Raw genomic sequence first — 21,817 nt, forward strand, 5'->3', positions numbered from 1 at the left:
CCCTATCAATCTATCTGTGTTTCTTAGACCTGTGTGAATGTGTGATTGTTTTGTATTTTTATCTTGTGTGGAAGAACTATTATTCTAAATAAATTACAATTGGTTTTTATTAAATTAGAGTCCTTTTATTGAGCAATTACCCTCTGGATGGTTGAGCCTGGTATAAATTGGTAAAAAGATTCCTAGTGAGCCAGGTGCCCACCTAACTAATTCCCCAACCTCGTTTTGAGGGCATTTTGGCTAACAACCTAATCTTAAATGGGAACACACACGGCCCAGCCTGACACGACCAGGCCCGATAAGGTCTCACTTGTGTCAGATCTGGCCCTCATAACAAATGAGTTTGACACCCCTGCTCTAGGCTGATCCTGCATTGAGCAGGGGGTTGGACTAGATGGCCTCTATGGCCCCTTCCAGCTCGGTGATTCTATGCTTCTAAGACTTACAGCAACCCCTGCGAGGTTGTGGAGAAATGCCATTTTGGGCTAGGGTTGTCTGCGAGTTGGCAGGAGAGGCTGTCAAAGTTGAAGAAGGCTTCACGCGGCCTACTCTCTTCCTCCTCCTCCCCCCTACCCTCCAGTCTGGAAACAGCAATTCTGAGGAGGCCCCCTAGAGAGACAGGAAGTCTTTCAGGCTGGTCTCCCAGAAGGCGGGGCGGGAACTGCATTTTATATAGATTTGGGGCAGGAAAACAGTCAGTTAAAGTTAGCAGTCAGGCAGTTAGTATGGAAACAGTCTGAGGAAGGTACGGTCAAGCTTGCAACCGTCTAAAGCAGGGGTGTCAAACACGCAGCCTGGGGGTCAGATCACGCCCCCGAGCAACCGCTGTCCTCTGCTTCCTTCTTCCTTTCTCTTGCTTCCTTCTGCATCACAGCTTGCCTAGCCAGGCTTGCTCAATAGTACAAGAGCTACAGAGCAAAAACTCTATTTCTCCATTGGCTGAGGCTCCTCCCTTCAGGAAGGGGGAAGGGAGAGCTTGCTTTGCCAGGCTCCCTCAATTGCACAGCAGAGCTACTGACCCAAGCCTCTCTTCCATCTACTGGCTGAGGCTACTCTCCCTCCTGGTCCCCTGGGGATGGAAGGAAAGAGCCAGAGCTTCCTTTGTCCAATTCCCTGGATCGCACAGGAGAGGTACAAAGGCGGCACCTTTAAGACCAACAGGTGTAATGTTTTAAGCATGTTTCATTTTTTAAAAAAAATCTTTGTGTTCGTGTTCTTTACAAAGTTTTATCTCTGCTCCCTGGCATTACATTTTATAGCGCTCATTTTTGTCAGATCCGGCCCTCGTAACAAATGAGTGAGACACCCCTGGTCTAAAGGGCTTGCCTTGCATGTCATCCAGTTAGGGCAAGTATCAGAACAGGGAGAGAAGGCACATTTTCTCCCTACTTGGTTTCTTCTGTTCGCTTTTTTAAAATGCCTGTAAATAGCTGTATATTTTAAAGAAATGTTGCCGGTGTAAAGTGAAAGTCCCTCTGTGCCACCTAGTTCCCCCAAACACTTGGAGTGGGTTGGGGAACCCTGAGGGTGGAGAGATGTGGCACAGCAGCTGGCTGCCAAATCTCCAGGGGAGCCCCAAAGATTCCCTAGGAAGCCCCAAGAAGGGTTTTTAGCGAGTCCAGAGGGAGGTTAGGAGGCTGTCCCGCCTAACCAGAGCCCAGAGAGGGACAGTGGGGGCAGCAAAGTGGAACAGCCCTTTCAGGTCAGGATACCAGGAAGGGCTGGGCAGGGCCGGGGCCATCTAGCAGACGCAGGACTGGTCCGCCACAGAGGTCTTCAAGGTAAGATACATTCAGAAGTGGCTTGCCACTGCCTGCCTCTGCCTAGCAACCCCAGGCACTCTTTGGCGGCCTCCCATCTAAATACTGCTCACCTTTTGCACACCCACCCCTCCAGTTCGGTGTAGTGGTGAAGTGTGCGGACCCTTATCTGGGAGAACCGGGTTTGATTCCCCACTCCTCCGCTTGCAGCTGCTGGAATGGCCTCGGGTCAGCCATAGCTCTCGCAGAGCTGTCCTTGAAAGGGCAGCTTCTGGGAGAGCTCTCTCAGCCCCACCCACCTCACAGGGTGTCTGTTGTGGGGGAGTTAGAGAAAGGAGACCTTGAGCCGCTTCGAGACTCTAAAATTCGGAGTGGAGGGTGGGATATAAATCCAATGTCCAATCCAACTTGTTTTAATGATGTATTTTTGTGTTGGTTTTAACGGCTCTTGAGATGAAAATCTATGTTTCCTTAGCCACTTTGGTGACTAGGGCGGCGGGGAGGGGGACACAGAAAGGTAGGGTAAAAAAAACCCCTTGCTATTAAACACCATAAACAACCCAGTGTTACCCCAAACACTGCATATTCTCAGAATTCACCAATACTACTCAGAAATTTAATGCTGTCAAAAGATGAAGATATACAAAGCAGCATGCATATAGAAAGTTAAAAAAACAAAAAAAAACACCACAGATGTACAAAACAGTAACACCCTCCAAGTTAATGTGGGACCATCGTATTACTTTATTTCATCAGCACACAGGAAACCGCGCCTCCCCCTCCAGTTCAAGAAATAAATAGCACACAATTCTCCAAAGCTTTGCTGCGTTTGCCCCTGAGGTGTTCCAACGTTTTTAGCATTTTTTCTAAAGTTGCAAAAAAAGAAAAAGTGCTTCCCCCCCCCTTTTTTTTGCACTTATGAACGAGGGTGAGACCCCCCCTCCCTTGCTAGAATATGTGATGCACTGAATACATGGATTTAATCTCATTTTGGTATACATAAAATAGCAGTGTTAAGAAGCAGGCGTAACTGACCACAGTGCATTGACCACTTTAAAGTGCCCAAGGTAAGGTAAGGGAAATCTACAAATGCTGAGCCTTCTTGTAGCTCACAACCCTTTAACAGCACTAGTAGTGTGTGTGTGTGTATATAGAATACAGAGGGTTCACTTTGTAGCAGCTCCTTTGCACATTAGGCCTAACCCCCCCCTCCCCCCCGATGCAGCCAAACCTCCAAGAGCATACAGTAGGCCGTAAGAACAGCCTTGTAAGCTCTTGGAGGATTGGCTACATCAGGGGTGTGTGGCCTAATATGCAAAGGAGCTCCTGCTACAAAGTGGGCCCTGAGTATATATATACACATTATATATTTCAGGGGGGGGGCAACGGTAGCTCTCCAGATGTTTTTTTGCCTACAACTCCCATCAGCCCCAGCCAGCATGGCCAATGGCTGGGCTGATAGGAGTTGTAGGCAAACAACATCTGGAGAGCTACCGTTGGCCACCTCTGATATATATATATATATATATATATATATATATATATAGTAGTAATAGTAACTATACATGTATATATATTTAAGGGTGCACCTGTAGCAAGTTTAAAGTACGTGCTATGTCATTATGACACTTACAATTATTGTTTAACATATGGCTTTCTTCTACAATTTTTTTTTTAAGATTCCAAAACTTAAGTTTTCCACCCCGTTTTGCAGTTTTTAGAACTACCACCTACTACTTTCAGATAGGAAAAAAAATTAAGTTTTCTTTCCAGTGCTAAAAGCCGGTTCAGCCTTCCCATATAGCATTTCCTACGGAGCGTTTCAAATGTACGTCTTAATTCATTGCTCGTGAAGCTATGATTGACAGCTCTCTAGTTTGAACTCAGTGAAATGGTTTGTTTCAAGAATTTATTCGCAGATCCAGTGAGGGATTGGTTGCTTAACCCCCAAATTGATAATGCTTTACAAACAGTACTTTTACATTTATGTTCTGAACGGGGGTGGGGGGTGGGTGGGTTACAAACCGAATACAATGATCATTGGGTCAAGCACCCTACTCAAACGAGGAATAAAATAATGTGTTTGCTGGTATAACGCTACCCTTAAATTGAGCAAATTTCTTAGGTTACTGTTTCACTGTTCAGCAATCCCTAATTCTGCAATGAGTTTTAAGGCTATATATACACACCAATGTATATTTCAAAGTTAAGAGGGAAAGACAAATATAGAAAAAAATGCATTATACATCGCTTCCTATAAAAAGGTACATTTTACACCTTTTTACAAAATTTTCTAGCTACATTGCTACAACTTATTCATACTGTGTTGATTTTCCTTTTTTCATCGGGGGGGGGGCCATCCGCTGACTGAACGTCGAGAAAGCTACATATCATACAATATCTTCAACTTTAAAAAAAAAAAAGACACAATACAAGGTGTATGAAATAGTAATCCTGCAATCGTCGGACCAATCCGAAAAGTTACTTTCGTATGTTCTGTAGAAGAAAAGTCAAAATTACTTGTATTATTTCACGGGGGAGGGGGGGGGTTTAAACGTCAATTAAATCTGAACACTTAAATACTCTGAACATGCTGCATTTCAAATGACACATATTGTTAAATCACTAGGCGAGGGGATTTTTTTTGTTCTAAGTCAAAAGGGGAAATATAAAACATACTGTAAAAGGGCAAAACGGTCAGGTTCTGACAAATGAATTTTCATTAATATAAACTCCAGGAGATTATCTCGAAATTAAAAAATCAGGAAAAAAAACCCCCTCATGTCAATAAGATTATTCCATTTTCTCAAGCCATACTACCTACTAACTGGTGGGGGAGGAAGGGGGAAAGAGTTCACCTGCGCCTAGGGCAACAGTTGAGAGTTCTTCCCATTTCAGAAATGGGCAACGATTCAATAAAAAATAATTATCCACAATATGACATCTCATTTACAACTATTTCAGAAGGGAGGCGGGGGGGGGGGAAGGAATTACACATACATAGTTAAATCTTTCGTTGGTTAAATCAAGCTTTATTGATAAAATTGGAATTCAAAACGTTTTACTCAGAACAGCAGCCAACCCAGCCGATCGGGAGAAAAAAAGCAGGGCGGGCGCCCACCGGATACAGAAAGATGCAGCCTTTTATGAACTGAAAAAATTAACTGAGGGTAAAGGGCTGCAAACCCTTGCTGATCTGCTGCGCTCACGGCAGCTCGGCTCTGTGATACAGATCCTGCACCAGGGGAGAGTTCTGCCGTTAGCGGAGCGACAGGATACAACCGAAATGATTTGTTCTTTTAAAAAGGTGCGCATTAGCAAGGCATTTTCAGTCTTCCCCACTCCACTGTCCTCACCCCACCCCGATTTGCAGCTATCACAGCAACGCTGGCAAACCCGTCCCTATTTCTGCTCCAGACCCCGCGCTCCCCCACTACACGTTTCAGTGGGCGCTTCAGGCTCCCCCAGACAAATTCAAGAGGGAGACCATTTTAAAAGTCTGACGGAGAATGAACTGCATTCCAGTTATCTTCCACACTCGAGTTAACAGTGATTTTAGCTTAGGTGTTCCGTTTTTATATAAAATATCCCCCTTTTGAAAAATCTTTCTGTGCGCCTCCTGAGCATTTGAACGCTGGCTAGGCTGCTGTTCCCTGCAATCCAGAAGCACAAATAGGAACGGAAGGGGGAGAGGGGAGGGAGGGGCCGGGTATTTGTTGCGTCGCACAACCAACGTTTCATCTAACCTCGAGCGACATAAAGCCGTTCATTATTAAATAAGCATTTTGTACAACCACAATTGCACTTTACAAAAAAAAAAAAGGAAAGAAAAAAAAAGAAAAAAGAAAAGAAAAGCAAAACAGAAATCATACAACATAAAATGGTTTTCAGAGTCCAATTTACAACATTATGGGTTTTTTTGAGATCACTTTTACAGAAGATCTGGGTTGGGTGGTGGTTGGGGTTTTTTTTTTTTTGCAAAATAAGATCGTCAGTTCTGGGCTACGTCGGTGGCGGGGCTGCTGTTTCCTGGAGAGTCGCCGCCTTCCCCAACACATCTCCTCCCCCCCGCCCTCTTTCAAGTAATCCGGAGGATGGACGTTACGAAGGGTCACTGTTGAGCTGGGTGCGGTTTTCTTTTTTCCATACGGGGAGGGTGGATGTAAACTCCACACAGCTTAGACGGCAGTCTTACCACATTTCATCCGTTGACGCCGAGTCCTTAAAGAAAAGAGAAGGAACCCCTTTAAAGTCTGGAGCGCCCAAAGTTACGGCAGTTTCTGGATAATCCAGACTGGAAAGGGAAGAAACGTGGATAATTTTAGGATTTCGATTTTCCTTTTTTCTTCTTTTTTAAAATGAGCTTTTCTCTGGGGATAAAGTTTTTTTTTCTCTCTCGAGCATTTGGCAAGAGAACGAAGGCACAAGGCTGTTCTCAGTTTGGACCTCGCCTTTAAATGATTAACTTCAAAGCAGGCCATTTTGCAGATGTCAGAGTTAACTTGGCTAATGATTCAACCAAGAAGTTACTCGCACATGTGCCGTCTCAGCTTTTCTGCAGCGGAAGGCTTCAGCGGGCTTCAAAGCGTTTCAGGGACATCAACGGGACAGGCTGGAAAGTTTCAATGCTAGCCCTGTTTAGCTGCTGAGAAGTTCGTTTTAAAATTCATTTTAAAGATACGACACCTTTCCTCTTGACTGCTGCTCCACCCCTTGCTAGCTCCCATTCAATCAACCAGAAGCAGTCAAACCCATATTGCAGATTCGGCTATAAGAAGATGATATTGGTTTTATATCCTGCCCTCCACTCCGAAGAGTCTCAGAGTGGCTCACAATCTCCTTTCTCTTCCTCCCCCACAACAGACACCCTGTGAGGTGGGTGGGGCCGAGAGAGCTCTGACAGAAGGTGCCCTTTTAAGGACAACTCCTACGAGAGCTATGGCTGACCCAAGGCCATTCCAGCAGGTGCAAGTGGAGGAGTGGGGAATCAAACCCGGTTCTCCCAGATAAGAGTCCGCACACTTAACCACTACACCAAACTGGCTCTTCTTCTTATAGCCGAATCTGCAATATGGGTCCGACTGCTTCTGGTTGATAGAATGGGACCTAGCAATGGGGGTGGAGTGGGGGGCAGCAATCAAGAGGAAAGGCGTCGAATCTTTAAAATGAATTTTAAAATGACCTTCTCAGCAGCTATAGCAGAGGGCAGTTGCACTACATTGATGCAACATGCAAGCCCTAAGCCACATGCGGAGAGCCAGTTTGGTGTAGTGGTTAAGTGTGCGGACTCTTATCTGGGAGAACCGGGTTTGATTCCTCACTCCTCCACTTGCAGCTGCTGGAATGGCCTTGGGTCAGCCTGAGCTCTGGCAGAGGTCGTCCTTGAAAGGGCAGCTGCTGTGAGAGCCCTCTCCAGCCCCACCCACCTCACAGGGTGTCTGTTGTGGGGGAGGAAGGGAAAGGAGATTGTAGGCCGCTCTGAGACTCTGTCCTTTGAAGAGCACCTGCTGGGAGAGCCCTCTCAGCCCCACCCACCTCACAGGGCGTCTGTTGTGGGGGAGGAAGGGAAAGGAGATTGCAGGCCACTCTGAGACTCTGTCCTTGAAAAGGCAGCTGCTGTGAGAGCCCTCTCAGTCCCACCCACCTCACAGGGTGTCTGTTGTGGGGGAGGAAGGGAAAGGAGATTGTAGGCCGCTCTGAGACTCTGTCCTTGAAAAGGCAGCTGCTGTGAGAGCCCTCTCAGCCCCACCCACCTCACAGGGTGTCTGTTGTGGGGGAGGAAGGGAAAGGAGATTGTAGGCCGCTCTGAGACTCTGTCCTTGAAAGGGCAGCTGCTGTGAGAGCCCTCTCAGCCCCGCCCACCTCACAGGGTGTCTGTTGTGGGGGAGGAAGGGAAAGGAGATTGCAGGCCACTCTGAGACTCTGTCCTTGAAAGGGCAGCTGCTGTGAGAGCCCTCTCAGCCCCGCCCACCTCACAGGGTGTCTGTTGTGGGGGAGGAAGGGAAAGGAGATTGTAGGCCGCTCTGAGACTCTGTCCTTGAAAAGGCAGCTGCTGTGAGAGCCCTCTCAGTCCCACCCACCTCACAGGGTGTCTGTTGTGGGGGAGGAAGGGAAAGGAGATTGTAGGCCGCTTTGAGACTCTTTGGAGTGGAGGGCGGGATATAAATCCAATATCATCATCATCATCCAAAGAGGGTACGTGGTTACTTATTCGACATTAGAAGCATGCTTGTTTGATTACAAATTCAGAAGTTCTCCAGAGCCAAGACATATGGTCACAAATTAGGGTTACCAACCCCCAGGTGGAGGCTGGAGATATCCTGGGATTACAACTGATCTCCAGGCAACAAAGATTGCCTGGAGAAAAAGGCCACTTGGAAGGTGGAGTCTATGGCGTTATACCCTACTGAGGTGTCCCCCCCCCAGTATTTCCCAACTAAGAGCTGGCAAGCCCTAAGCCACACGCGTAAAAGACAAGCAGGGAGGAAAGGACAAATTTGGAATACTCGAGGGGGAGGATTTTCAGTCATTATGAATAGAGCAGAGCTTTCCTGTACTCCTCCCTTGAACTCCTAAAGAACAGAAAAGAAGCTTTTTTCAAAAAGCAGAAAGAGAGAGATGTGAATGAAAATAAGAAAATGTGAAGAGAGAAAAAGAAAACAGAACAGCTAAATGGACAAATGGTCAGTGGTGAGCTGTTCAGAAGAGCACAACGCCTGGCTCGCGTCTTGACGAGTGACAAGTGCAGTTAGTGAAACTAGGAAATTGTGACCAGTGAATTATGCTCTATGAATGCATGAGGCAAGTGTCAGTTTTTTTTTTTTAAAAGGAGCTGGCATAAGCTAATGTGTACCTAATAAGTTCAGCCAAGAACCTGACTTCTGCTCAACCACTCTATGGCACGACACAGCGGATATTATGTATGCAGCAGCCAAAGACGTTTTCCTACAAACAGTGAATTTTCTTTTTCATGCCCAAAGCCCTGAAGGGATAGTTACATTTTTTTGGTCAAGAGTTTTATGGAAAGCCATGCCTGCATTTTCAGGACAAGTCTGTTGCGGGTGGGGTAAATTTTAAGTCTGGAAAAACAACCCAAAGGGTGATTAACACATGACATTCACTGCCACAGGAGGTGGCGGTGGCTACAAGCATAGACAGCTTCAAGAGCGAATTGAATCAACACATGGAGCAGAGGTTCATCAGTGGCTAACAGCCACAGTGTATTGTTGGAACTCTCCGTCTGAGGCAGTGATGCTCTGACTTCTTGGTGCTTGGGGGGAGGCAACAAGGGGAGGGCTTCTAGTATCCTGGCCCCACTGATAGACCTCCTGATGGCACCTGGGTTTTTTAGCCACTGTGTGACACAGTGTTGGACTGGATGGGCCATTGGCCTGATCCAACATGGCTTCTCTTATGTTCTTATGTCTGGGGCAAGTGATGCTTTGTTTTCTTGGTGCTTTTGCGGGGGGGGGGGCACAGTGGAAGGGCTTCTAGTGTCCTGGACCCACTGGTGGACCTCCTGATGGCACCTGGGTTTTTTGGCCACTGTGTGACACAGAGTGTTGGACTGGATGGGCCATTGGCCTGATCCAACATGACTTCTCTTATGTTCTTAACCCCCACCTTCAAATCAAAGTTAAAACAAGCAGAAAGGACCACCCGGGAATAGAAGCAATACTCACAGTCTCATCATTTCTATAAGGAACCAGTCTGTTATAAACTGCTTCAATCAAACCCCGTCTACAGCAAGGCAAAGGAAAAAGGAAAAGGAAGCTTTAAAGGAAGTCAACATTTCTCAAAAGGCGAACCATAATTTAAGATCCTTAAAACAGAGATACTTTGTTCCCGTATGTTACAATTTCATACCTTTATCAATAGGTTGGATCCTACCAATAGTGAATGCAAAGAGAAAGGATTTTAGAAGCAGCCTTCCCCTATCACAGTTCAGGGGGCTGCATCCGGAAGAACTTCCTTGCGGGGCGTGGGGAACAATATTCCCTCTAAGCTGCTGTCTTGTGGGCAAAAATTCTACTTTGTGAGCTCCTGGCATTAAGATTGTGAGCTACTGCATGAATTGTGCTCTGGAGCCATCCTTCCTGAGCTAAGACAAAAATGTGTGAGCCGGAGGCTAAAAAATCTGTGAGCTAGCTCACACTCACTCAACTTAGAGGGAACACTGGTGGAGGAATCACCCATTTCCCCCTCCTCATCGCAGCCTGTCATACCAAGTGGCTTTGTAGGAACTTCTGACACTTGGCGATCCCTTTTCAAGGATCACAGGAGAACCACTGTGGGAAGGGGAAGGAAGGGGAAAATCCAGGGGTTTGTGCCCAGGGATCTAACGTGTTATAGACTGTTTTGGCAGTTGGGTGGGATGTTAATCACTGTGGCCGGAAAGCCTGAGCCCCAGCCAGTGAGAAGTTCTGATGCTTGATGCAGCTGCCTCTTTTCCAGAAGAATCATTCAACCACTAGACTCGACAACACTAGTAGAAATCAGGGGAGTAGAGAAAAACAGGTTGCTTACCTGTAACTGATGATCTTTGAGTGGTCATCTGTGCAGTCACACACATGGGGTCTTGCCGCTGGCAACGGATCCATACCTCGGAGTCTCCAATAGCTCGCCTAGAGCGTTTTTCTGGCGCACTTTCCGCTCGCCCTGGGGAGCAGGCATCGACCGCGCATGCCTGGAGCGAGCGGGAGGCGCCATTTCCACTCAGTTTCTTCCAGCCGCTACTGACAGTCTACAGAGGTAAAAACCAAGGCAGAAAAAGCCAGCAGAGGGGAAGGCTGGATGGGCTTGTGTGACTGCACAGATGACCACTTGAAGATCATCAGTTACAGGTAAGCAACCTGTTTATCTTCTTCGTGGTCTCTGTGCAGTCCCACACATGGGTGACTGGCCAGCTGAAGTCAAAGGAAGGTGGGTGCTGGCAAGGAAAAAACCATGTTAATAGTCACAACAAAAGAATGCACTCACCTGGGGTGAATTCAATGGAAGATGGACCTGAGGACCGCTTGGCCGAAGGAGGCGTCCCGTCTGGCACGAATGTCCAAGGCATAGTGCGAGACGAACGTGGATGGCGAGGACCATGATGCAGCAGCACAGATGTCCTCTAGGGAGACGCCCTCCAGGAAGGCCGAGGAGGTAGAGACTGCTCTGGTCGAGTGAGCCTTAAGGCCTTCAGGTAAGGGTTGCTTAGAAAGTTCGTAGCACAACCGGATTGCAATGGATACCCATTTAGAGAGTCTCTGGGTAGAAATTTTGCATCCTCTATGAGGATTGCCATAGGCCACAAACAAGTTAGGGTCCTTACGGAACGGTTGTGTAGGAGAGAGATAAAAAGACAAGGATCTTCTGACATCGAGGGTGTGTAGAGCTCTTTCTCCAGAGTCCTTCGGGTTAGGAAAGAACATAGGTAACGAAGTAGAAGCTGAAAGATGAAATTTTGATACAACTTTGGGTAGAAAAGCGGGGTCTGCTCTCAGGACTACTTTGCTGCTATGAAAAACTGTATAAGGTGGGTCAAAGTGGAAGGCACATAAGTCACTGGCCCGCTTGCCAGAAGTGAGAGCGACCAACAGGGTGGTCTTCCAAGAGAGAAGGGCCACAGTAGCCAAGGGTTCAAAGGGGGGTTTCATAAGTTGTGAAAGAACTAACGGCAAACTCCAAACAGGAACAAATGTTTTGATGGAAGGGTGAAGGTGCAACATGCCCTTGAAGAAGGATTTGGATAGTCTATGGGAGAACACAGTCTGACCGTCAATGGGCTCATGGAAAGCAGAAATGGCTGAAAGGCGCACCTTCAAGGAAGAGTAGCTGAGACCTGACACCTGCAGAGACAGGCGGTATTCCAAGATCGAAGGAAGAGGTACAGACTCAGGATTAAGATGGGAAGATGCAAACAAGCAGAAACGCTTCCACTTGCACTGGTATGAGCGCCTGGTAGACGGCTTTTGAGCATTCAGGATAACTTCGGCTACTTTCGGTGGTAAGGATGTTGCTGAATTCTCCAAGCCGTAAGTCGCAGAATTTGTGGGTTGTGGTGCCAGACCTGGCCGTGACCCTGTGTGAGGAGATCGTCTGCCAAGGGGAGGCGATATGATGAGACATTTGAAGGAGTTTTGTGAACCACGGTTGCCGTGACCATCATGGTGCTATCAGTATGCAGTCTGTACCGTCCCAAGCAATCTTGAGCAGAGATCGGGTGATCAGAGGAGTTGGTGGAAAAAGGTAATGAAGAGGACCTTTCCAGTTGTGAAGGAAAGCATCATTGCCTCTCCTTGCATAAAAGAGGGGGCATTTCGTGTTGTCCATAGCAAAAACATCTACTTTGGGAGTCCCGAAACATGCAAAGATTTGATGCAAGTAGCGTGGATTGAGAGACCATTCGTGGTCGTCTATGCGAATCCTGCTGAGCGAATCGGCCAAGACATTCTCTATTCCTGGAAGGTGAATGGCAGTCAGATAAACATTGTGTTGAATGCACCATTCCCAAAGAAGGATGGCTATGCGGCACAGAAGAAATCTGGTACTGCCCTGTTTGTTGACATAGAAGACCGTGGCCATATTGTCGGTTGTGATCTGGACGTGTCGGTTGGTTACAGACGGGAGGAACGATTGAAGAGCCCTGTGAACAGCTATGAGTTCTAGGCAGTTTATGTGCATAACCCTCTCGGACGCAGTCCACAGACCTCTGACAGTCTTGTCCTCTAAGTGGGCTCCCCACCCCCACTTGGAGGCGTCTGTAGTCACGATGACAGACGGAGAAGGAAGAACAAAGGGCATTCCACAAAGTAAATTGTCTGCTACTGTCCACCAGGTAAGGGAGAGATGAACCCTCTGTGGCACACAGAGGACGGTGCTCTGTGATTGTATGTGCGAATGGTAGGCACGAACGCACCAAAGCTGGAGATGCCGCATGCGCATTCTCGCGAATCGTAGAACAGAGGTAGTCACAGCCATGAGGCCCAGAAGACGTTGAATGGTGATTGCTGGTTGCGTTGGGGTATGCATGACCTCCTGAGCCAGGGACATAATGGTACGGGCACGATCCTCGGGGAGCAAAACTAGATGAGGGGATGTGCAGAGATGAGCACCTATGAACTGTAGGTCCTGAGTTGGGGTGAGGTGGGGCTTGGTAGTATTCACACATAGGCCCAGGGAGGTGAGAAGGGAGAGTGTTGTTTTGAGATTCTTCGCCAGTCGATGTGCTGTAGGAGCGATGAGCAGCCAGTCGTCTATATACGGGAACACTGGAATGTCGCAAAGGCGCAGAGCAGCTGCCACCACTGCCATGCACTTCGTAAACACTCTGGGCGCGGTGGACAGCCCGAACGGGAGAGATCGGTACTGAAAGTGATGATGTCCCATGGCAAAACGGAGGTATTTGCGGTGCTGAGGCCTGATGGTCACATGGAAATAAGCGTCCTGGAGATCCAGGGATGCCATCCAGGAGTTCTGCGGAATTAGAGGAAGGGTGGATTGGAGGGAGATCATTCTGAATTTCTTGTAGACTATCTGCTTGTTTAGTCTCCTGAGATCCAGAATGGGTTGTTTGCCCCCGTCTTGCTTGGGCACCAGGAAATATCGTGAGTAGAAACCCATCCCCCGATGGTGAGGAGGAGGAACAGGTTCTATGGCATTTTTTTTGGAGCAAGTCCAGAATCTCTTGTTTGAGATGAGGGGATGGTGGAGTAATGGTGAAGTAGTGGTGGTGAGGTGGCAAAACAAACTCGATTGCATACCCTAGACGGATTATGGTGAGCACCCAAGAGTCCGTGGTGATTGAGCTCCAGGTTGGGTAAAACGGGAGAAGACGTGTCTGATAGCAGGGGTTCAGCTGTGGAGTGAGATGAAGAAGGGAGTCAAAGAGACTGTTTGGCTGGTTGAGCAGACTTCTTTGCAGGCTGAGAGCGAGGCCTTTGTTGGAAGGGTTGTTTTTGCTGGGAAGGCTTCCGCTTCTAATAATTGGACTGCTTAGGAGAGCGCTGACGCCTTTGAAAGGACGGTCTCCAAGATCTGGGTCGATTGAACTGCTGAGAGGCTGGCTGGGAAACTCCAAGGCGCTTTGCCCTCTTGTGGCCATCATCTACGGACATCAGGACCTCATCTGTAGAAGCATGGAAAAGGCCAAGCCCATCAAAGGGTAAGTCCTCAATTTTTTGCTTAATATTGGGTTGTAGGTTGGTCGACCTCAGCCAGGCATGACGACGCAATGCCACCGATGAGGCAAAAACTCTAGACGAGCACGAAACAGCATGTCTAACAGTGTTGATCTGCTGCTTCGAGACTCGTGATAGCTCAGAAACTAGATTGGACACAGCTTTCTGAGAAGTTTCAGGCATGGATGGGATGTGAGGAGTAATTTGGTTGGCAAGGTTAAATGTATATGCCGCAAAATAAGCCAGGTAATTATTGAGTTTAGAGTTGGTTGAGGCAAGGCTGTAAATCTTGCGAGCCAGGGTGTCCAGCTTCCGGCCCTCACGATCAGGTGGAGTAGGGTGCCGAGATGGTTTGGCCTTTGTTGCTGAGTGGACAATTATCGAGTTTGGGGCCGGGTGGGAGGCTAGAAACTTCGAGTCAGGCGCGTGCACTCTGTAGAGGGAGTCAAAGCGCTTCGGGGTTGGTGGGATCGAAGCAGGTTTGTCCCAGGCCTCACGCAAAGCCTCTAGGTGTACTGGCAACATAGGTAGAAGTGATCCTGCTGGAAAATCTGCCTGAACAAGATCGTGGACGATGTCCGAGACCTTAGGTGATTCTGACGGGAGAGTGAGATTAAGGGCTTCAGCCATGGTGGTAATCAAGTTAAGGTAGGCCTTCGAACTGTCTGATGGGGAGAGACAGGTAGGCTGTGTCGAATCTGAGGCAGGAGAAGCAGGAGGGTCCTCGGAGTCTGAATGATCAGAACTGTCAAGTTCGGATTGAGATTCCTCGTTTCCAGGCGAAAACGGAAGCTTAGTAGGTGCAGAAGTGGATGCAAGTTCCTCGGAAGGCTTAGCCTGTTCGGCAGTTGAAGTCAAGGCTGATGTAGAGGTTGCAGCCGGTGCAGCAGATAGGGTGGCAGAAGCTGTACGGGCCATCAGAAGCTCTCTGTACAGTTTCCGGTACCGAGGATGTTCATGGAGTCGAAGGGTTTCACGGCCCCGAGAAGAGAGGTACTCCTGGTCTCTGGAACAAGAAGGCTCACGGTATCGAGGAGATGCGTAGTCTCGGGTTCGAGAAAACTCACGGTACCGAGGGGATTCGAAGTCTTGGATTCGAGGAGTCGATACATTATGAACGTGGGGCTCGACATCAAATTCACGGTACCTAGAGCGACGGGAACTCTCCTCGGAGGGGGAACGGGAGTAACGATGGTAAACCTGGCGGCGTCTGGGAGATGGTGACCTAGAGCGTGAGGAATAATCATATCGGCCACTGTGGTAATAGTCCTGGTATGGAGAGCGTGAGCGGAGATCACGATGTCGAAGCGGAGAGCGGGATCGAACCTGCTGGGTGGAGACTTGAGTGGAGGACTCTCTATAGAGTGGAGAGACACCGATGTCCCGAAAGGATCCAGCCTGTACCAGCAAACGGGAATGCTCCCTAGAGAAAGCAAGGTAGGTGTTGTCCGGGCGGCGGAAAGGAAGAAACTGAGTGGGAATGGCGCCTCCCGCTCGCTCCAGGCATGCGCAGTCGATGCCTGCTCCCCAGGGCGAGCGGAAAGCGCGCCAGAAAAACACTCTAGGCGAGCTATTGGAGACTCCGAGGTATGGATCCGTTGTCAGTGGCAAGATCCCATGTGTGGGACTGCACAGAGACCACGAAGAAGATCCATAGAGCTCAAATTTCTGACTCTTGAACAGCAGACCCAAACCTATCTTGTAGAAAAAATGAGGGGAGGTTCTGAAAAAAAAAAAATCTGTCCGGTAGGGGAATCAAATTTCCCACTGGCCATTCCCAACTAGCTGGGTCTACCTGAAATCGGTTTAGCTAATGGGTCAAACGAATTCCCAACATATCGACCCACTACTGGGAAATGTAGGCCATTACAGCAGGCTACTTTAGACAGGGAAGTTCTACAACTGACTTGGCTTGTTATTACTGAACGGTGAAGTACAGTAAACAACACCTGCAATGTTCTCAAATCATCTCAAATCACTTCAACTGTTCTCTAGTGCAAAGGCAGCCAAAAGGTCTTCAACTTTGGTATAAAATTGCTTGAAATAACTACATTAAGTTAAAAAGGAAACAGCTGGATTGGCAAAAGTGAATGGCCCCGTTACGCTCTGATTAGACAACATAATTGTTTTACAGAGGCAATTCTGACATCATATTAAGTATTTTGACACTAACGGCGTTAACAAGACATCAAAATCTGATCTTGTATATTTTCCTTGGGTTATATATTTTGTGACTAGTTTAATTCTGGAAGCCTTTTAATCCATCTCCAGGATTCTATGCTAAATTGGCCTATTTTGTTGTTCAGGAAAACCAAGTTTGAATCTTGGCAAAAAATGTGAACATACAGAATAAGCATGGAACTTAATGAACATAAAACTAGATTCCTTAACAATTTCAAAGCATAAAAAACCCAGATCTCAACTATGAACGCATGCCACAATTTTGCACTTTTAAGCTCTAAAAGAGGTTAATATTTGAGAACTCTGGCGAAAGGATGAGGCCACCCTTAAAAATAGCATGACCTTTCTTCAGCTACGGCATGACACGGGTTTACTTTTAGAATCCACCTCCCTGTCTGCCACAGGCTTCCATTTCCTTTTTTAAAAATAATCCCAAATTGGAAACAGCTGGTTCGGTTTAACACTCGGTAAAGCCCCATTTTTGTTCCAAGCTATTTTGGGTGGGCTTCCCAACCCCGCCCTCCCTGCTTCCCCCCCCAATAAAATAAAATAAAGCGGTCTTATGCACAAATTTAAAAGCAAAAGCACATTTAGGCTAGCGTAAACTCACTTGCTCGCCAATTCACCTCCGGGTGGAAGATTTGGGATGTTCTCCGTTTGTAATGTGCGCATGACGTGGACTAAGTCTGGTGCTCCTTCCCCCTGCTTCTTGATGATTTCTGGGAATCAGAAGTACTTTCTTTGTAAATTCAGTTGAAATGCAATGGAAAAGACTGCAGTACTTGGGGGGGGGGGTTTATCAAAAGGCAAGCTATAGTGTTAAAGGCTCGTCTTGTAATGCGACTTACAGTAAAGTCAATACTCTCAAAACTAGTGTTGGGGGGTGGGGGGAGAACAATTTTACATGTCATCTTTGTATACAGTCAGTTCCTTTACAGATCTTTCGCACGAGAAATCCTTTGGAACCACACACAGCTTTAGCTTTATTATATCATGTCATAATACCAAGCCTCATGTTCTTATCAGACTGTGAAAGCAGCTTGTGCTAAAAGAACACTAGGACCTGGTCTGCTTATACTGACTGAGAGGAAAAAAAACAAATTGGTTATATATAGACTTCGCCATTAAAATGCAACTGCCATTTTTGGCCAGGGAATACACATCAATAGGCGAGTTTTCCAGAGTTTTATCGCTCGAAGTGTTAAAATATGATTGAGACAGTAAAAGGCATTCCAACAGGAACAAAAACAGATTGGCGAAATAACAAGAGATGCGTTACACAGTGTATTTATGGGGGAAACAATGCAGACAGAAAAGTCATAGAAATTCTTAAGCCCCATTGTATGAAACACTGAACAACCAAGGATCTTATTTCTGCTACAATACTGTCATTCATTTTTAAACAATATTTGAACACTGAATGCATTTACCTACATTTTCAATCCATCTTTCTTTCGAATGAATAGCAAAAAAATCTTGTTACATTCATAGGAAATCAGGTTACCAAGATTTTACAAAATGATTAAATTTCTAATTTTCCACGGTGCTTAATTGCACCAACTCAACTGCTACCAAAAATCTCAGGAAATAATGTCTTAAGATCTTACAGAACTGCTAACAGAACCTCTGGTAAAAGCATCTACCTTAGAACGTTGATTCATTGAGTAACAATCCTATCCTCACTGACGGCAAAAGCCTTTCTTGGCTTCACTGCCAGAGATCCTTTAACTGAAGACATAAAAGGGACCACACTTGGAAATGTTTGCTTGTAAAACTGTCCTGTATTGCTATCTCCTGAAAACCTAAGGCGGCTGGGGAGGGGGGTGGTGGTGGTGTCTGCAACCTTTTTGAGTCTATGGGCACATATGGAATTCTGACCCAGCACAGTAACAAAATGGCTCTCGCAAGATGGCCACCACACGAGGTGGAGACAGCCACAAACGGATTGTTAGAAAAACTGTACAGCCGATTGATTCTCCAATAGCCAATCAGAAGCCTTGCTGGGCAAAAGCCCTATCTGGCCCTACCCACTTTCTGAAAAACACTTGGTAGGTGTCAGAGGGCACCACGTTAGAGACCCTTGGCCTAAGGTTATTATAGTAGAGGTGTTCTTCACAGGGGCAGCATAGTCGTAAACCAGCAGAGTATCTGGGCTTTATATACACAAGTTCCAGTACTATTTTAAAATACCAACAAAAAGATGTTGGAGCTTCTCCTTCTTCCCCGCCCCCCCCCCCAAGATGCAGATTTAACCTTTTAATCAAAATAAAATGAAAAAGGATTATTTACCAAAAGTAATTCTTGAGGGGGGGGGGGAGAAGCAGGGTATAACTAAACATCGTAAAGTTTTTACAATCTACACCAGTGAACTGTATGCAGAACATATGAAAAAAGAACACAGCTAGCGAAGTAATTTTTTAAAGCATCTTCTGTCGTCTTTTTTTTAACTGTTAAGTTTTAGCCATAACTGTCCGTTATGTCATGCATCTGATAGTAAACATGTTGGAAGAAAGTTTTAGCAGCGGCTAATGAGTTTACAGGCAACATTTCATTTAGCTCTAGAACTATATTCCCCCACCCACACCCTGTTCAGCAATAACTGTTAACAGTGGTCAGGATCTGAAGAGCTCGTGGCCAGGGGCGTCCAGTGGGAGTGCAGGCTTCCCCCCACCCCATTTCATCAGCTAATCCCCCTGTCTCAATTTCAAAAACAGTTTGCCATTTGGAGCAAAAAGCTGCTGTGCAAGTGAGAGAGGGAAAAAAAAAGACCCACTAGGTTCATAAAAATGTCATTATTCTTAGGATCCTGGACAATATTGTGAGGCAGGTGCTTTAAATTATGAAGGCAGTTTAAAAGTGAAGCTTACTAAGGGCAAAGATTCGTTTTTCAACACCTGCTGTTTTAAATCCGGGGCGGGGAAGATTTCCAATACTGAAAGCTGAATAAAGAGAAAAGATCTCAGTTTTGTTTCGCCAAGTTCTTTTATTGTGAATTGTGAACATCTAGTATTGTCTACATCACTCTAATGCTAAGTTATCTTTTGTACAAAAATAAAGGGATTTAAAGGGACCTGAACAACAGTTCCAAAACCTAAAGCTGCAGTACATTTTAAAATAACGTTCTCCACTAAAATTAATACAGTTGTACTCAATAAGAGATATATGCACAGCCCATATGAATATTTATGGCACGAATGGAACCAGCATGCTGGCCTTCACGCTGCAATATCTTTTTTTTTGCATCGATGCATATCACAGCTCCTTCTCATTAACTCAGTATATTCAAACTGTGGTACAAGAATATTGAAAGACAGACAGACTGAATGTGTACCTTATTTTAACATGAGGCCATGGTGCTAAACATCTGAGAAACAATGTTCCGTATTTTTACAGTTGTGGGAGATGGTATTTGCATCTAGACAAAAGATCTACTTATCCTCACTTTTCAGAGAGAGACGGAGACAGAGACAAAGAGAGAGAGACAGAGAGAGAGAGAGAGACATCTATAGCTAAACATTGTCTCTTATTGAAGATATGGATAGGTGTATACCACACTAAAATTTACCAAACTCAATGAATTTCTCAAAATACAGACATTTAAATAGTATTCAACATTTGTTTGCTACAAAACATTATTTCAAAACACAGATTTTTCTGACCAAATACTTGTGCAAACTCCTCAAAAATGGAATTTGCACACATTGGTAGCAGATTTTGGGACTAAAATCTGAATAGGGAAAAGTTTTGGAAGGTTTGTTTTCTTAAAAAAAAAACCTGGGCTAGACCCATTATCTGTGGTGCTAACAGGACACTTTGGGACAAAGTTCTCAACATCTGCAATTTTGTGCACTTTAAAGATTACATCCCACATTTAAATGGCTGGTTTAAAAATTATTTCCCACACTTATTCACAACTGAACTTGTTTGACGTTGAGTACAACAAACTGAACAGAGGACAAAAGGCAAGAGAATCTGTTATTGCCATATTCTATACCAGTCAACAGCACAGCTCCTACACAGCAGTTATTATTCTAAACCAGATAGAATTACTGTATTTATTATTCTAACAGCAGCTCTTTTTATAAAATCACTAGCTCAGAAGTACAAGCCCTAACAGTCAGGTCATTCAGAAAAATGCAGCGTGCCCACTTCCGTTTGCCTTGCCTGGATTCCCACGGTTCATACATTCAGAAATACTTCAAATGTTACCTTAATCGTTTCATTTTAGTAGTGCGATGTTAAATTGCTTGTAAACTTTCCTCCTGCTTGGCCCACTTTCAAAGACAACAAATCTTCTATTAACTGGAAGATTTCCCTTCTCAAACAGAACTGGAAACCAGGCACTAAGGTCTCCTTGGATTTTCAGCAGAACCAGCCTCAAGAACCCCTAAATTGTTTTAAACCCCCTCTCTAAGTTAAGAGGAATTTTGCATGAAAGCCATCTAAAGAAAAATATGGAGGAATACAGAGCACGTACATCCCCAACAGCTCCCTTCAATATGTTCTAGCATCAGATTCCTAAAACTAACAATTACATTGAGGAAATTTTAAAGAACAATTCAGGAAATCTTTGCGAGGGAGGGGGACAGAAACAAGAGATGTTTGAAGATGATGTTTCAAGATGATGACGTGTTGGGTCTGCGGTAGAACAGTTAACAGCTTGGTAGCCCCTTAAGAGAGCAACAACATTTGGGAAGTTTTGATTTTCAAGAGATCGTATCTGACAATCTTCTTGGTTGCTAAGGAGCTAGTGGACTGAGATCTAACTGGATCACAGCTACAAAACTTATTCACAGTTAGGGCTTCTTCTTTTTTTTGTAATAGGAGCTCCTCTGCATATTAGGCTACACCCCCCCTGATGTAGCCAATCCTCCAAGAGCTTACAGGGTCTACTGTAAGCTCTTGGAGGACTGGCTACATCAGGGGGGTGTAGCCTAGCACACAAAGGAGTTTCTGCTATTAAAAAAAGCCCTGTTCATAGTCTCAACAATTTCCCATATACAAGTTAAAAACCAAAGAATCCAGGCTCTTTGACAACAGGTTTATACTTTTAATGTTTTTATCTTTCAGCCATAGGGGCTGCGATTCAAAATAAAAAATAAGGCTCATGCATAACTGCACTTTCACCCACCCTGGCTACGAACACGGAAAGGCCACCTATTACCCCTTCTGGCTTCTCAAAGGTAAAGGTAATCCCCTGTGTAAGCACCAGTCGTTTCCGACTCTGGGGTGACATTGCTTTCACAATGTTTTCACGGCAGACTTTTTTATGGGGTGGTTTGCCACTGCCTTCTCAAGCTGGGTCCTCCTTTTTTTTTTAATCGCAGCCAGTTTGGTGTAGTGGTTAAGTGCGCAGACTCTTATCTGGGAGAACCGGGTTTGATTCCCCACTCCTCTACTTGCAGCTGCTGGAATGGCCTTGGGTCAGCCATAGCTCTGGCAGAGGTTGTCCTTGAAAGGGTAGCTGCTGTGAGAGCCCTCTCCAGCCCCACCCACCTCACAGGATGTCTGCTGTGGGGGAGGAAGGTAAAGGAGATTGTGAGCCGCTCTGAGACTCTGTCCTTGAAAGGGCAGCTGCTGCGAGAGCCCTCTCCAGTCCCACCCACCTCACAGGGTGACTGTTGTGGGGGAGGAAGGTAAAGGAGATTGTGAGCCGCTCTGAGACTCTTTGGAGTGGAGGGCGGGATATAAATCCAATATCTTCATCTACCT

General features: G+C 46.0%; 1 protein-coding gene across 1 annotated transcript in view; it reads right to left on the reverse strand.

Moving 5' to 3' along the window:
• Window positions 1–2,484: 2,484 nt before the first annotated feature.
• Window positions 2,485–21,817, reverse strand: part of PPM1A (protein phosphatase, Mg2+/Mn2+ dependent 1A) — a 28,094-nt gene continuing 8,761 nt past the window's right edge. The window contains exons 3-5 of the mRNA XM_060261517.1: window positions 16,716–16,824; window positions 9,443–9,500; window positions 2,485–5,981 (exon numbers count right to left, since the gene is read on the reverse strand). Coding sequence (XP_060117500.1) covers window positions 5,952–5,981; window positions 9,443–9,500; window positions 16,716–16,824 — 197 coding nt within the window. The 3' untranslated portion in view covers window positions 2,485–5,951. The remainder of the gene's footprint in view (window positions 5,982–9,442; window positions 9,501–16,715; window positions 16,825–21,817) is intronic.

Source organism: Heteronotia binoei, chromosome 21 (assembly GCF_032191835.1).
Source record: "Heteronotia binoei isolate CCM8104 ecotype False Entrance Well chromosome 21, APGP_CSIRO_Hbin_v1, whole genome shotgun sequence".
Lineage (NCBI taxonomy): Eukaryota > Metazoa > Chordata > Lepidosauria > Squamata > Gekkonidae > Heteronotia > Heteronotia binoei.